The following is a 17,864-nucleotide window of genomic DNA, read 5'->3' as shown; positions in this document are numbered from 1 at the left end:
TCTTGGAGAACAGATAGTGACATATATATCTTATACGTATTAGATGTGGTCAGCATATTGGATATTTTTACTTAATAGTTGTCCTTTGTCACAAGGGAAGATTCAGTAGAGAGATAGGGATGGGGAGGGGTTGCAATGACTGCTCTAAGAACAAAAAAATAATAATAAAAGCTATTGGAGAGGGGATTGTTGGTTTGTTATTTCTTTATCAAAATTGTCTGCCATTGGGTAAGAAACTGAAGTTAATCAAGAACCTGAGAAAAGAATCATATATTTATCATAGTCTCTGGTAGAGGATTACTAGAGGACATATTTTGGGGTGGCTCAGAATTATTAGAATTATCATTTCATCTATGAAAAAATTCTTCATCGTTGCTTATTGAGTACTTTGTTAATTGAATTCTGAGTGCTGATATTTCTTTTTTAAATCAATGTTTAGACTTCAGATTAGTAACATGCAATTATATTGTCAAAATCTTTCCTTTTGTGTGTAGGTTAAAACCAGAAAAACTTGAAAAAGATCTGGATAGATACTCAGAAAGTGCCAAGATGAAGAACGGAGAAAAAATTAATCTTTCAGAATTTGCTGAATACATGGAAGTCCCAGTTTCTGATACATTGGGTGACATGTTTGCTTTGTTTGATGAGGTGAGAATTATATTAGTGTGAAAGAAAGGCACAGTAACAATAATATTTATGAATTAATTTATCACTAAACTCATGGTAATGGTAGGTCACATTGATATTTATCTTTTTCATTTATTCAACAAACACTGATTATTTATGATGCTTAAAACATTGTACTAAGTGTCAGAGAGATACAAAAATAAATCATAGTTTCTACAGAGAGAGAGAGAGAGAGAGAGAGAGAGAGAGAGAGAGAGAGAGAGAGAGAGAGAGAAGGAGATGAGGAGGGAAAATGTAATGAAATATGAGATCACTTCCAGCTTGGGCTAGGGAGATGGTGCAGAAAGGATTAGTGCAGGTTTTATGAAGAAATCCTCATTTGAATGTGTCCATTAAAGGAATGTAATGCAATAGCATAGATGTTAGTTACTCTAGTTGATTTGCTAATTAGAAGATCACATGTTGTACAGAGTACAAACTAATAAGCAGTTTGACTCCTCTCCCCCAACTCCCAAGTGTTTGATTGAGCCTGTAGTTCTTATAAATTTGCTGCATTCTTTTGTTTTACTAATGAATTTTTGCAGTGTATAATTCAGTGTATTGTTGAGACTTTGTAATCTAGACAAAATTCTCTTGAAAATAGACATCAGAAGTATAAAAGATAGCTTTTATGTATTATAAAATACAGTGTTGTTTTATTTGTTTTTTGTTTGTTTTTTAAGGGGTTATTGTTGCATTTTTATGCAGCTACAGCTGTGATTATGTTATCACTGAGTTTCTTTCAAAAGGAATGTCAGGACAGACCTGAAAATGCTAAATGTTTTGAATAATTGTTCACCATTGAAAATTCATTGAAGATGCAGTGTTGCATATTAAATATTGGTACATAGAAAACTTTCACTCTTAGGAAAGAGCTGCAACTTTCTCTCAGTCACAGTCAAATCTCTTTTTTTGAATTGTAATGCTTTCTACCAGTGTTCACAGCTAATAAGGTCCAGTATGTCCCTTAAAGCAGTATCATACTAGCAGGTCAGATGGGATTAATATTCATCACTTAAAAGTTTTTTCAACATCTCCCCTCACTTCTTTGCAGAGTTTTGAGGAAGGAGGATTGAGAGGAATACACAGGAGCTTTTAGGTGATGTGGAAACAAAAGACATCAATAAAAATTTTTAAAGAATCAATCAGATACTGAGAAGAGGAAAAACAGAAATTTATTTACAGAACCAATGTTACTTCATAGCCTTGCTAAAATATAAAATCATTGTACTTTGAAAACAGTGTTGAGAAAGAGATACATATGGCTTTTTCAATGAAACTTGTCAAATCTCTAGCAGAGACAAGCAGTAGAGGGTCTCTCCTGGATGAGAAATCTACCCAGGAGATAAACACATCTCTACATGGAACTGTCTTCTTCCATGTTTGCTGGGCTTTTGCCAGAAACAAACCAAATGGTTGAGTTTGCTTTGATGGCTTGGAAAAATAGAGTGCTGACACAAGGAAGAAATAAGTATATCCCTTTTTCTTGATATTAGAACATTTTAAGGGAGAGAGGTTTATTTGGTTTTTGGCCTGTTGTGTCCTCCAAGGGTTCAGGTGAGTAGCAGTGAGAGAGCAAAGAATAGTTCAAGGGAAGACTGTTATGTGTATACTTTAGTTATGCAAAATGATATGATAAAGGCTGAGTGAAGTTTCATCCTTAAAATACCAAAACTTTTTTTTCCTACCAACCTTTTCATTTTATTTTGGTTTTTTAGTCTTTACCTTCAGTCCTAGAATCCATACAAATATAAATTCCAAGGCAGAAGAGCAGTATGGGCTAGACATTTGGAGTTAAGTGATTTACCCAGGGTCACATAGCTAGGAAGTAATTGTGACCAGATTTGAATCTAGATCCTGTTTCTTTTAGGCATAGTTTTCTATCCTTTGAGCTACCTAACTATCCCCCTACTAACCTTTTTGTTGAAAATCCCTCCCTGATGTGTTACACATACTCTTGCCTTAATGGATAAAATATTACTTCTTCATTCTAGTCCAGGGTCATTTATATGAATGGATATTTCATTGGATTTAATCTGTAATGACCAAGCACAATGCCTTACAATTAGGGTGTACTTAAATTATTATTTAATTTAGTTGACATCCACCTCTACCAAACATACTCTAAAATTTGGTTTCTTAAATTAATTTTGTTTATCCATTCATTTTCTTTAAATTTACCTCTCTGACCTGAAAACCAAATACAATACACTAAGCTGTACAATCTTTAAGCAGTACAACCTAACTGCATTTTAATAAAATGAATGTTTCAATCAAATATTGAAGTAGCCTTTTGTTCAGTTGTTTTCAATTTCATTAATAACAAGGATAATTATAGTTTAGAGAAAGGAAGAATATAATTCAATGTGAAAACACTTTGGGATGTTGAAAATTGTTTTTCCTTGTCTCTCACCCTGACATTTAAATGAGGAGCAATGAAAGGAAAAAGAGCAAAAAATGGGATATTTTTAATTATATACCTTGCTGTGCTTTATGTTTTATAAAGCACTTGGAATTCATTGTCTCACTGTTTTCTCAAAACAAGCTTGTGAAGTAGGTAGCTATTCATTTCATAGATGAGGAAACCGAGGCACAAAAAGTTATTATTTGCCCAAGCAACTAGTAAGGGATAATGCAGGAATTGAAACCCAAACCTTTTATCTCAGAATCCAATGTTCTATATGCTACATATGGCTGCTAAGATCCTTAGACTTTTTAGCAAGGTTTATGCAATTACAGAATCTCAGAATTGGAAAAAACTTCCCTCTGCAATCTCCCTACAAGACCTGGCATGTAGTAAGCACTTAACAAATGCTCTACCTATCCATATGTAAGCACATGCACTTATACACACACACACACACACACACACACACACACACCACATGTGTTAAATAATATATAGCCTTACATATTACATGGCACAATATAGAATATAATTATGCATTCATACAGTATAACACATTTGTTATATATAGCATATAACAGTACATTTTGTGCATGTATAAATGTGTGCTGCATGTTTATGTTAATGTATACTACATATAACATGGGCTAATACTTTTATTTATTTAATTTGTGTTGCATGATGTGTGTTTTGTATAAGTATATGTAGACCTGAGTATGTGTATTGTTATATATTATGTGCACATGTGTATATAACATATTATATATAATATATAAAACCAGTTATGTGATATGTTATGCAACACATAAAACCCATGTGTTTCTGCATATACCACTATACTTACTTGCATGTTGTGCACACATATTATAAGTGGTCGTCCAGACTCTTCTTGAATTTGCTATTGCTTGAGGGAGTCCATTGCCATTTTAGTATGCTCTCATTGTTAAGGCTGTTTCTTCTTTCTTCCTTCCTTCATTCCTCCCTTCCTTCATTTCTTTCCTTCTGCCTGTCTTTTTTTTTTTAGCAGAAATCTACTTCTCTGTAACTTACCCCTGTTCTAATACCTCTGCCTTCTGCCTACCAATAAGACCAATCTAATCCTTCTTCCATGTGATAGCTTTGCAAAAGTTTGAAATTAGTTATATTTCTTTTAAGCCTTCTCTTTCCTGTAATAGTTATCCCTAATTTCTTTTAACTGATTAAATGAAAATTCTTTAGTCCTTATTTAAAACCTTCCATAATTTGCCTTCCACCTACTTTTCCGACTTTATTTTATATTTCTCCCTCTTTTATACCACTTCATTCTCGTCAAACTGCTCTGCCAGCTATTCTTTAGACATTTCATTCTCTCTCTTCCTTCAAGATACAACTTGGCTACCACCTTCCACACACAATCTTTCCTAAACATCCCCCAATGGCTAGTGTCCTCCCTCCTCAAAGACCTAATATATTCATTTTGAATTTGTTCTATATATGCTTATACCTCTACATGTCATCTCTATTAAAAAGTAAACTCTTCAAGATTAAAGATTATTTTATTCTTTGTATATGCAGCACCTGGTACAGAGGACTGGAATATAGCAGATACTTAATAAATGTTTCCTGACTGAGCGGATTGAATATTCCATCCCCCACTTCTGTCTGTCCCTATGCAATTTTCCTTAGCAGTACTGGCCCCCCCCTTGACTGTTTTATTAACTTTTCAGTGTATATTTATTTATATTTATTCCAGACACTAGGGTATAGATTCCATTTGAATCAGTAAACATTTATTAAGCACCTACTACATACCAGATATTGTGCTAAGTGCTAGGATACAAATTTAAAAAAGAAAAAGACATCCTTTGCCCTCAAGGAATTTACAGTCAAACAGGAAAAAATACAAAAGGAAACTGGAAAGAGAAGAAAAGAGGGAGTGACTAGGGGGTGCTTAGCCCAAGAGCATTGCTGTATGGAGTTCAAACTAAATCAAGCTGCCAATGAAAACTGGTAAGCCAGATCTTACCCTCTATTAAGAAAAGCTTTGCTAAATTCTCTGGGATTGAGAGCAGCTGGGTGGCTCAGTAGATTGAGAGCCAGACCTAGAGACAGTAGGTCTTAGGTTCAAATGTGGCCCCAGACACTTCCTAGCTGTGTGACCCTGGGCAAGTCACTTAACCCCCATCGCTTAGCCCTTACTGCTCTTCTGTCTTGGAACCAACAAACAGTATTGACTGTAAGATAGAAGGTAAGGGTTCAAAAAACGTTTTTTAAAAATAAATTCTCAAGCGTTTATTTGACAAGTTTTTGTGAGCACTACTTAAGTACAAGACACTTTTAACGTGGCGGGGGTAGAGATTATTAGGGGAAAGAATCATAGGATCACAAATATAGATCTCAGAGGCATCCAGTAACCCCTTTTTACAAATGGGAACCCCAAAGCCGAGAAAGTGTTTGACTCTCTTAGGGTCACCCTCTCTATTTCACTATGCTGCCTCCTGAATCTTGTCTTTGTACATGTTGTGTTTAGAAGTCTTTGTGCTAGGGTCAGTTAGGTAGGACAGTGGATAGAGCACCAGAACTTGAGTCAGAACAACTCAGGTTCCAGTCTGGCCTCAGACACTTCCTAGCTATGTGACCCTGAGCAAGTCACTTAATCCAGTTTGCCTAGCTTTTGCCCTTCTCCTAGAGTTATTCCTAGGAGAGAAAGTAAAGGTTTAAAAAAATAGAAGGAAAAGATGTGATTGTGCTATGACTAATTCAAAATTTTTACTTGATTACAATTAAAAAAATTTTTTTAACATTTTGGGTCAAATATATGATATCATTGGCGTAGGCAGCTCCCACTGAGGAAACTTCTATCAATGCAGGATAGTTGCTATCACTAATAGATAGTATTAGAGAGTTGCCTGGGGTAGGAGGTCACTAGGGGAAGGAGAAGGAAGGGCCACTAAAAAGTTAAGGGACTTGCTCAGGGTCATATAGCCAGTATATACCAGTAGTTTGAGTTAAACACCAACCTTCAGAATTGGGAGATCATCAAGTCTCTATCTATTCCACTATGGTTATCTCTCAACAACAAAAATTTACAAGATATGTATATGTGTATATATATATATATATTTATATACACACATACACACATGTGTGTATATATATTTACATGTGTGTGTATATATATATATGTGTATATATATATATACACACACACACACAGAGGTATATGTATAGGCTATTTTCCACTAATAACCAATTAATCTTTTTAAGTTTTAATACTGTTGATCATTTTTTTTTTTAATTAAACCCTTACCTTCCGTCTTGGAGTCAATACTGTGTATTGGCTCCAAGGCAGAAGAGTGGTAAGGGTAGGCAATGGGGGTCAAGTGACTTGCCCAGGGTCACACAGCTCGTTGATCATTTCTTAAATTCTGACACAGGTGATAAAGCACTACTCTAACAGTTGCTTTTCTTTACAGGATGAAAGTGGTAAAATTGACTTACGGGAATATGTAATTGCTTTATCTGTAGTATGTAGACCATCCAAGACTTTGGAAACAATTCAGCTGGCTTTTAAGGCAAGTGGCAATATTTTTATGTGATTTGAAAGTGTATTAAAAGTGAATCACTTTTGGCATTTTTTTTTCTTAGCTGGAGTAAAGCCACTAAACCTGAACTTTCAGAAGATTATGTTAATATTTAATTAATTGCCATAGAACCATAAACTTGTCTTCTTTGTTAGTTATAAAGGAAAGTAACAAAACATCTTCTTCAATGGTTTAAAGCCAGAGTGTCTAAGACATATAAATTAAATTCTCTCCTTCTTTAAACACAAGGAAGTTGCAAGTCTAGTAGTAATTATTCATAACTCTAATATAAAGGAGATGTCACTGTCGTTTTTTCTATACGTTAGCAAACTGGAACAGAGGGAATGAATAAGTTCCCATAGTTGTTAGTTTCTCTAAATCAGTGGTTCCCAGACTTTTTTGGCCTGCCGCCCCTCTCCAGAAAAAATATTAATTAACCACCTGGAAATTAATTTTTTTAAATTTTAATACCAATTCATAGGAAAGATAAATGCACCTGTGGCCATCACCAACTTCCTAGATCACTGTGGTGCCCACTTTGGGAATCATTGCTCTAAACCACTGAACCATCTCCTAGGTCTTTTTTATGTAAACTGCTCTCTTATCACTTCTCCCTTATTTGGTACTACATATCGGATTAACCTACTTAAAGGGGCTTTGAAAATAAACACAGAAAGCAGTGGCTCAGTTCTACAAAATAATAGTAATAATAACTAATATAATAACAATTTGCAATTAACATTTTAAGTTTTGCAAAGCATCTTCCTCACAAAAATCAGGTAGAATAGGTAGTGCCAAATTTTGTCATCCCCATTTTATGGAAGAAGAAAGTATTCTTAATATAAAAGGTTATTCTGTTAAGACTGTACCCTTGTCCTTCATCTTGTTAAACCATTGATTTGTCTTGTAAATCCTTTGTCTCTTGGTCAGGCTATGTCCAAAATAACACAAAATGTAGGGCAATGATTTGTCTAAGTGTACAGCTGGGTCCCAATTAGTGTATGTGATGAATCCATTGAAGTGGCTACATTATTTGAATCTGCACTGCAGATTTTCATTCAACTGGAATAAAGGATTACTTTTTAGATAATGATAACTTCAAATAATGTAAATGTGAATACAAGCAATACAATATACATTTTAATATCCAAATCCATGCAAAAGAGGATCGAGGGCTGCAGCTTGTGATCCTGTAAGGACAATTTCTAGAGGGCTCTTTGTTCCTGACTCTCCTTCCCCTTACTTCTTCCTTCTTGTACAAAAATCTAACTTGTTAACTCAGACAAACCACTGGATAGACAATGGGGACCATGTAGACATCATGAGTCAAGTTCCCAGGAGGCTTTGAGCCATGTAACCCTGGCTACATATCTAGGTCTCATCTATGATAGAACTCCACTGGAGGAGTTTAGATAAAGAAAGATAAGAACTCAAATATGAATATTATTTAGCATTTGGGAGGGAATGGATGAAGAAATTTAATCCAGACTTCCATGGCATCAACCATCAATGTGTTTGGCTGAGACTGGTGATAAGAGCCTGGGAACTGAATTGGCTGTTTTTAAATTCTTTGATTTAATTTAATGTGCACAGTTTTGACATACTTGATCTTATAATTATTTTTGTTTTGGTCTGGACATCTATCTGTCTTGGTTCTAGAGAGACAGAGGGATGGGAAGGTTACTAGAAGAGAGAGAGAGAAAGAGATAAATGTATAAAATAAGTAATATGAGACTGTTTAGTGAATACTATAGGCACTCAGTAAATATTCATTTAACAGTAAGGATTGAAATAAGTTGTGCAGACATACACATAAAAAGGGGATTATACGTAATGTATAGTCCGAAGTCATCAGGCAAGGATTTATAGAGCAGATGCAACTGGATATGGGCCATGAGGGATAGACAGAATAGATAGATAGATAGATAGATAGATAGATAGATAGATAGATAGATAGATAGATAGATAGATAGAATTTGAGCAGGAAGGGAAGGGCATAAATGAATGAGGTTGTATTATACCTTTTCAGATGTATGAATCCCAGGAAGATGGAAGCATAAAAGCAGAGGACTTGGCTTGTATTCTGAAGACCGCCATAGGTGTTTCAGAGCTTAATGTAACTGAACTTTTTAGAGCTATAGATGAGGAAGAAAAAGAAAAGATCACATTTGGTAAGTTCCAAAGTAATTTTTAATCAACATTTATTTTTTATATATGTAATATGTGACATTCTTTTTTATCCCCTTCCTCCATCCCCTCCCCAAGAAGACAAGTAATACAATATAAGTTGTATATGGTAATATGTTCCAAAGTATTTTTGAAATTCTAGGCAATCCTTGGGAGTCTACATTACAAATTGCCCATTATTGAAAATATCCAACAAATGTAGAAAAAGAAAATTATGAAAAGTATGCTCCCTCCCCTAAAAGGTCATTTTAATCCTTGTCTTTACACCACCTTTTTTCAGCATTGGCAGGATTGCTAAAGTAGGGGATTTCCAGACCTTATTGTAACCTTGAGCTACAATGAACCCTTGAGTTCTTTCCATTTCCTTTCTGCATCCTTTATCTTTGAGAAACAATCTGAAATTTATTCCACTTCCTCATTTACAAACTAGTGTGAAACTTGGTATCTTTTAAGTCATCTTTTGTTGCTTCTGAAATTATTGAAGTCTTTGGGATAGGTGACTGAGGTCATGTGTTAGAAGATTTTGAGGATCTTTGAGGCTTGACCACTCTTGTTTGCATACTTCCGTTTGACATTTTTCCTTCTGGTGGTGGCTTCCTCCATGTTTTGAGAGAGCTACAATAGCATCTAGGGAAGACTTTTTTTTAAATTTCTGCCATGGTTCTCAAAATGATACCCATAATTCATGTAGAACGTATGATATCCAATATGCAGGAAAACTTTTTTACCTGATACCATCTACCTTGACTTTTTTTTAAATTGTCAACTTTCAATTTTCTGTGCTTATGAAGAAGATTAAACAGCAGTAAAACAGTTAAATAATCAAAAAGCCATTTATATTTAAAACTTAAATGTACCTTCTTAATTATACTTTGTTATTTAATAAATTAACTCTCTGTTCTTCCTAAGTGTAGCAATTAATGGTCCAGGCAGAAGTGACCTCAGAATATTCTAGGCAGCAGAAATTGCCCAGTTTGAGATTTTTAGGGTTTTTTATTATAGATTGTTCACAAAACAGACAATTAAGAGCTGACGGTGTCATATTTTACATGGAGGAAACCAGAACAACATAGCATTGTAGAAACTCACCCAAGGTTGATAATGGAAAAATAGAAATTAAATCCTAAACTTTCTAATTCTCAATGCTGTCATTTTTTAATGTCACAAAATAATGCTAGCATTATAAGAATCCATGGAAATTATGAATTTAAGATAATGCTGTATTTAGATTAAGCAGCCAGAGATTTAAGTAGGGGATCAAGATCCTCACCATTGTTTACTAAATGATTTATCACTAAAGAAAATTAAACAGTTGCTATTTTCCATGAAATATATCTGAAATGATCTCTTTCTGTCTTTCTATTATATATGTTAAAACTGATTAATTTTAACACAATGTAAATTCAGGCTATCAAACCAAAGCTTCCAGGGACAAATAAATTCCAAGACAAATGAGTCTTTTTTGTTTTCCCAGAGAAATGGTCCAGCTGATCTTTTAAAAAGAGAGTTCTATTGTGAAATATTTTTTAATTTAACATATTTTTTCTAGTTAAATGTTAAAAAAAATTTAACATTTCCTACATTTTTGAGTTCCAAATTCACTCTCTCCCTCTCCTCCCTGCTCACTGAGAAGGCAAGAAATTTTATAAAGTTTTTTATGAAATGTTTCTAATGTTTCAGTATTTTCCACAAGGTGTCACTGGCTATAAGCCATTTCAGCAGTTAAAAAATCTTATTGATGTTTCTGACTCCTGTAGTCTGCTATATAATTCCTTTGGTACTAGCTTTGGTGAAGGTATATTATACATAGTAGAAGCCAACCAACACATATACACAGACCCAGATTGAGTTCGTAAGAGTTCTCTCCTCTAGTTATGCTCTGTTCTAGCCTGTGACCAGTTAGCTAAAGAACAAAAGCATATTGGGGATCATAAATTCAATCAGACTATAAGTTTAAACCCCATGTTGATCAGTTGGATTGGTCCTTCCCTCCTGAGATGCATCTTATGAGAAACTTCCCAGTTTTGGGTAGTTTCTTGTAGCATTTCTTTTTTGTTTGAGACCCCAAGGAATTGGCCATCCTTTATTTCCTTCCCACTGTAGCCATCTTCTGCTTCTGACCAAATTTTCCGTCCTCGTAGCCTAGAATATATCAGAAATCCCCTTACTGTTGTCCATGAAGCAATCACACAGCCGTTTTATTTACCACTGGCAACAATAAGATAAACACAAATGGCTAATTCAGTTCAACAAATATTTATTAATTTCCTACTTCATACAAAAATACCATGTTTGACACTGAGGATGTCATTGTTCGGTCATGTCCAATTCTATGTGATCCTAAGACTTTGTCTATGAGGCTTTCTTGGCAAAGATGCTGGAGTGGTTTGCTGTTTCTTTTTCCACTGTGCCCCCATTTTACAGAGGAAGAACTGAGGCAAATATAGGTTAAGTGACTTGCCCAGAATCAAATACAGCTAATAAATGCTTGAAGCCGGATTTGAATTCAGACCTTCCTCATTCCATGCCTGGTGCTCTCTCTACTGCTCCATCTACCTGCCCCTGACTCTGAAGATACAGTAATAAAATGGATATTTGCAATCAAGAAACTTATATGTACCTATGATAATGGAATTAGACAAATAAGAAATAAGTTATACTGCCACTTCATTTCCTGACTCTGTGACTTTGAACTGTTCTCCCCCATTCCTGGAATAATATACTGCCTCTCTGCCTTTAAGCTTCCCTGGCTTTCTTCAAAATTTAGTTCAACTCCCATTTTCTGCAGGAGACTTTTCCATTACACTGGAGAAGAATAATGTAAAATAAGTCTAGACAGGTAGGTTGGAGACTTCATCAACCACTTTAAATACCAGGTTGAGGCATTTGTATATTATCCTAGAGGCAGTAGGAAGCGCCTGAATATTTCTGAGCAAGAAACTCAGTTCCATTTGTGTCTCTACAAGGTTAACTTGACAACTCAAAAATACCAATTTGGAGGCTATGAGCAATAGTCCAGAGCAGAGTCAGGGACAACCTATATTAGGATAGTAGCTGTGAGAGTGGCAACCGAAGAACAGATATGAAAGTTGCTTTGGGGCACTGGTGTCAAACTCAAATAGAAATGGGACCCACTAAATCATACATGAGGATCTCTGTGGATTGCATATTGACCTAGGAAACCACATATTAACATTATCCATGTCCTATTATGTTTTCTTAATTTTGTTACATATTTCCAGATTACATTTTAATCTGATTCCTACAGCACTCAGAAGTTGAGTCCCATGTTTGATACCTCTGCTGTGGAAGATATGATAGCCCACTGAGTAGGGCAGTATAGTATGGGGAGAATGAATTCTGGGATGGCTTCATACTTGAGAAGCAGAGTCATGCAGAAAGTGGCTTTGCACTCAACAGAAATTTGAAGGATAAGTGAGTGTGGGGGATAGAGGAGATGAAAGAATGAATGATGGGGAAAAAATTGAAGATGGGAAAGTATGAGAGCAAGAAGTGCACAATGGGGCAACCTTCTGGAGAAAATAGGAGACAGAATCAAGGGCACAAGTTGAGTGGTCGACCTTTTTGAGCTGCCTCTTCCTCAGAGACTAGAGCAAAGGAGAAGAGGGCAGATAAAAATGTGGAAAAGGTTTGAGATGGGGGAAATGAGGGATCTCATGACAGATGGACTTAATTTTCTCAGGAAAATAAGAGGTGAAATTATCTGTGCAAAAACAGGTGGAGGGAGCATTGAGGATAGAGAACGTTTGGAACAGCTGCTACTTCTCATTTTATATTCTTAGTATGACATTTTATTAGGGTAAATATCCAAATTGGTGGGGTTTTTTCCTACAGGTTATATCCATTAAAGAAAAGGAAATAGCTCAGGCATAGACAGGGATTGATTATATTCTGCAGAAAACAGTTAATACTGTTACATGCAACATAATGAAGTCACTAATGAGCACTACCAATTACTATAAGCAGTTTGATCACATTATGCTATTTTTAATGGACTTTCTTTCCAGAGGAAACCAAGATAATAAATACTTCAGTGACTAGCACTTTCAGGACAAGTTAACCAAATAAAGGCTGAGGTACTTAAATTATTAGGAATAGGTCTATGAGAGAGCATTTTTTTTACATTGAATATATTGCAAGAGAAAGAGGCACATGAGCAAATACCAGTATCTTCCAGGATTTTGTTTTCTATACTTTGAAAAGCTTCCTCTTTGAACATTTCAATTTTGAAAATAAATCCTCTTTGACCCTACTTAGCTGCTTTTGCCACTACTTGAGCCACAATTGAGTAGAGTTATCTGATCTTGGCCCATGATTTATCCCCTTTGCCTTGCACATGACCCCATAGATTGAAAATCTTTCTCCTAGCCCCTCTATAACCATCCTCATACCATGACACGGGTTCAACAAAAGTGTCAGGCATAGGGGATAGGACTAGTGTTACTTCTGAATATTCAGCTTAACTGTGACTCCATGTACAGTAAGAAATGTCAGAGAGAGAAATGGAAGGACTACAGGCATTGCATATATTGACCCAAGTGCATCATGTAGCATCTTTGCAGAGCTATAAAACTCGTTTTCGGATAATTTCTTTGGTAAATAAAATGTCCATCTTGTATGTACAACATGAAGCCCATCCATTTGATGCAAAACTCCTTCTGTCCAAAAGATAACTTTTAGGTATTTTTAGCCACAGAAGTTCGGGCTTTGCTTTTAGTTTTTTCTTTTGGGTTCTGTTCATTCACCTGTTCAGTGATCACAATTCAGAAATCCGGTGGCTACAATTCAAAAGTCATCTACAACAGTGAAAATTCGGGCACAGAGAATTTACACAAATATATAATAATATTTTTAAAGAAAGAATAATCCAGAAATAACAGATTTAACTTAATTACTCAAGTGAACTGGAAAATGTTTGACTTTTTAAAAAATTCAGGGATCTGCCAATGTATTTTTCCAAAATGTTATAATAATTTAACATTCAAAAACCACTTATTAAACAGCTTCTCTATGCTAGAGCACAGGGCAATGAACTGACTGTACAAAGACCCAAAAAAAAAAAAAAAGAGTTGCTGCACTCAACAAGTCTACATTCTATTGAGTGAAAATGATAGCTATGCAGAAAATTATATACAAATTATGTACAAAGTAATTTGGGAGGTGGATTTTAGCAACTGGGCAATCAGGTGAGGCCTCCTTTCAGAGCAGGCTTCTGAGTTGAGCATAAAAAGAAACCAAAAATTCTCTGATGTGGAGGTGAGGGATAAGTAACAGATTGTAATGGCAGGCTTATGTTAAAAATGTTAAAAACAGGAGCAGTGAGTGGATGTGGCTATATGTGAAGGAGAACAACATACACAGAACCAGGAAAGGCTGGGGTCAGATTAGCAAAGATTACCAGCCAAGACCTTGTTTTTTATTGTAAAGGCTAGAGGGAGGCACTTGGCATTTCTGAGTAGGGGAGCAGTCAGAGCTATCAATTTGGGAGCTGAATTGGAGGGAAGTTTTGTGGGAAGAGATGCTGAATGCAATTAGGAGGCTGCTGAAGTAGGAATGAGGGGAAGAGAGCCTGAACCAGAGGCAGAAGAGAGAAAGAGACAAACAGGGGAGATGTTGTGGGAAGCCGACTTTCATTTATATCCCCAGTGCCTTTCACATAGATCCTTTTAAAAAAACAACAAAACTCTTTACTTTGTACTGGTTCCAAAGCAGAAGAGAGGTAAGGGCTAGGATATTGGGGTTAAGTGACTTGCCCACAGTCATACAGCTGGGAAGTGTTTAAGGTCACATTTGAACCCAGGCCTCCTTATCTCCAGACCTGATTCTATCCACTGAGCCACCTATCTGCCTCAAAATAGGTACTTTGTAAATGTATATTGATTAAGATAGAAGAAACAACACTTGCAAGTAATTGATTTTGAAGGGTGGGTGAGAGTTGCTCTCTAAGGCTACAAATGACTAGGAGGGTAATGGTCCCTAGAACAGGAGGGGAAAAAAAGGGTTTGGGGCAGGGGCAGATAATTCTGTTTTGGACATGTTAAATTTGAGTTCCCTAAAGCCAGTACATTTGGTGACTTGCTCATATAGTATAATTGTGGCTTGGGTGGTGGATAAGTGAGGAATCCCAAACGTTTTTCCTCTCTGTCCCCTTGAAATACCACAGCAGCATCCACATTCAGAGAAAGAACTGTGGGAGTAGAAACGGAGAAGAAAAACAACTGTTTGATCACATGTGGATATGATTGGATATGTAGACTCTTAAGCAATCACCTTAATGCAAATATTAATATGGAAATAGGTCTGGATCAGTGACACATGTAAAAGCCAGTGGAATTGCGTGATGGCTATGAGAGGGGGGTGGGAGGAGGAGAGGGAAAGAACACGAATCATGTAACCATGGAAAAATACTCTAAATTAATTAAATAAACTCAAAAAGAAAAACCGCAGCAGCCACCAGCTTGTAGGAAGGGTCTGTGTACTATGCAGGCAACATAGACAAGACACAGTGACACTTATAGCCTTAAAACAGTGCCTTCCACCTGGAGCCTGTGTAACACAAAATGTCTCTTTTTTCTAGCTGACTTCAGCAGGTTTGCAGAAGTGTACCCAGACTTTGCAGAAGAATATTTATATCCAGACCAAGCAAGTTTTGAAAGCTGTGTTCAGACGCCCTCTGCTCCAACTCCAAATGGTTTCTGTACTGACTTCAGCCCTGACAATATTGAAGATGAGAGGAATCCCTTTCAGAAGAAATTGAACTAATACTGAAGCATCGTCTCCTTCTCCTGGTGAGGAGGAGAAACCCTTACCTAGGTTCCATGATCATTCCAATACATATGAAAATAGAGACTCCCTGTTATATGTGTGAGAATTTCTCATTTTTCTTTCTCTCTCATGCAATGTAAATTTATTCTCTTCAAACTTATCTGGAAAGATTTGGGTTTGAGTTTTGTTGTTGTTGTCGTTGTTGTTTCTTTGTAAAAAGTCTATGAGCGCCAAGACTGTGAATGTGCTACCTTCCTTGTACTGTATGTGTATTTGAAAAGAAGCCACACAGTTATTTATATTCCATTGTTTAATTTCATGTACAAAGTGTCTTAGGGAGCGTGCACGTATAAAGAATACTGTAGCGGCTGTGGTCTTAAGTGCACTTTGGTGATTAGTGTATTTCTGTGCTTGAGGGCAGTCAAATTCAGGCTGTCTTCAGTAACAAATTCAACAAATCATGCAAAGGTGGTGGTTTAGTTTGGGGAGGGTACACAGTGGTCCAAATATCTGGTTTTTAATTTTCATTCAGACTTTGCAAACAGTACTTTATGTTGTCGATTCCATGGTAGTACAAAAAGTTAGCAAACTCTGACCCCAAGACACTCTTTGTCTGCACTTGAAAATTTTAATTTGTCGTGTGTGTTTAGGGAGCTATTCCTAAGATCTGCCACCTTCCACAAATACAGAATGTGGAGGGAGCATTTTCTGTCTTCTGTGTCTGTCTAAATCTGTGTGGGAGCTTGTAAATGTTTTTATACTCTTCATTTAGATACTTCAGGAAACATTCAACACTTTTATGAAAGGGAGACTTGTTTTTCTACATTCCCCCAGCCCCCACCCCATTACAGTGTGTGGGGAATATTTAATTATAGCTCCGTTGTTTGGTTTTTTTTGTATTATATGTACTAAGCCCTTGGTTTTGGCTCTGTGTTTTAAAATTCCAAGTAGGCTTCTATTGAGGCAAGCTATCCTAGCCACTTGAAGTCTGCTCATCCCAAAAGGTACTCTTAACAGTCTAGCCCCTAACCCAAAATAGCTTATCTGTTTCCACTAATTGTGTGTTAGGATTCCTATTTGGTGTTTTTCTCCCTTATTAATGACTTTAGGATTTTGTTTTAAATTGGTTTAATTAAGTGTAGATTAATTTCCGATCAAAGTATTTGTATACTGCTGAAAACTCTATAAGGTAAAAAAATGAAAGACAACTTCTTTCTTGATGAAAGGAGTTCAGCAGATTACAGGATATTGTATTACTTTACTTAGTTTGAAAAACAGCAATATGTTTGGAGTAGAAAAATAAATGTCCTTGCAAACTTTTTTTCTACCAAATTGTTTTGGCTCCCCCTCCACAATTAATTATCCTTTATGCAAATAGATCTCTCTTGAACTAGGGGCTAGGTAAGGGTGGAGGAAAAGTGAACTAGGAATATTTTTCTGTCTGTTCAATCTTCCAAGAAAGAGAAGTCCGTATAAGCTTAATGGTCAGAACATAGCTTGTCCTGTAAAAGAACAGAATATGTATAGTAGCAAGAAGGGTCTGGAGCTTGCTTTTCAGGCACTAGTGCAGCCTTATGCATTTGCCATATTAACTGTCCCTGTTCTAAAATGTTGACTCCTAAGTGTCACCTGGTTAAACTGATGTGGAAAATCCTTCATATCGGGGGGGAAACAGTCTTACTGGGATATGTGTATAGAAATATTTATATATATTTTAATTGTTCTCTTTGTGTCAGAGAGATAAAATACAAGAGTGATGCTTCCAGGAAGTTTGCAGGACAGAATAATTTGGTTTTCCCTTTGATCCTATTTGTGGTACGTGATTTGCATTCTTTTGTAGCCAGAATTAAGCAGAAATTCATTCTTGAAGCCCAGTAAATGGTTACATGCTCTAACATGTTTCCTAAAGCATATATACATGCTTCTGGACATATGTGAAATAATGTAGTTATTTTCATTTACAAACAACTGGATTTTGTATTTTAGGCTTCTCTTCACAAAATGAATGTCATAGCCAGGAAAAAAGAACAAAAGTCTCATTTTCACTATAAGGATGTTTAAGTTAGGTGTGGTTTTATTTCCCCTACCAATGGGAATTTAAAATTTTTCAGTCCTATTTAGATGGTAAGTCAAATTCTTTCCTGAATTTTGCTAATTTGTGTATAAGAATCTAGATTTCTATTTTTTATTCAGATCAAGGGTGAAATAAGTCTACTAGAGTGAAAATTTCAGAGCCTAATAGGACATAGTGGACA

The 17,864-nt window shown here is 35.9% G+C and overlaps 1 protein-coding gene across 1 annotated transcript in view; it reads left to right on the top strand.

Moving 5' to 3' along the window:
• Positions 1-15,606, top strand: part of LPCAT1 (lysophosphatidylcholine acyltransferase 1) — a 177,977-nt gene extending 162,371 nt beyond the window's left edge. Inside the window, exons 11-14 of the mRNA XM_044665334.1 lie at positions 495-648; positions 6,529-6,627; positions 8,666-8,807; positions 15,422-15,606. Of these exons, the coding sequence (XP_044521269.1) occupies positions 495-648; positions 6,529-6,627; positions 8,666-8,807; positions 15,422-15,606 (580 nt within the window). The remainder of the gene's footprint in view (positions 1-494; positions 649-6,528; positions 6,628-8,665; positions 8,808-15,421) is intronic.
• The last annotated feature ends 2,258 nt before the right edge of the window (positions 15,607-17,864 follow it).

The sequence above is a fragment of the Gracilinanus agilis genome, chromosome 1 (genome assembly GCF_016433145.1).
Source record: "Gracilinanus agilis isolate LMUSP501 chromosome 1, AgileGrace, whole genome shotgun sequence".
Lineage (NCBI taxonomy): Eukaryota > Metazoa > Chordata > Mammalia > Didelphimorphia > Didelphidae > Gracilinanus > Gracilinanus agilis.
The sequence above is the reverse complement of the archived record's forward strand: the minus strand, read 5'-3'. Positions and strand labels throughout refer to the sequence as shown.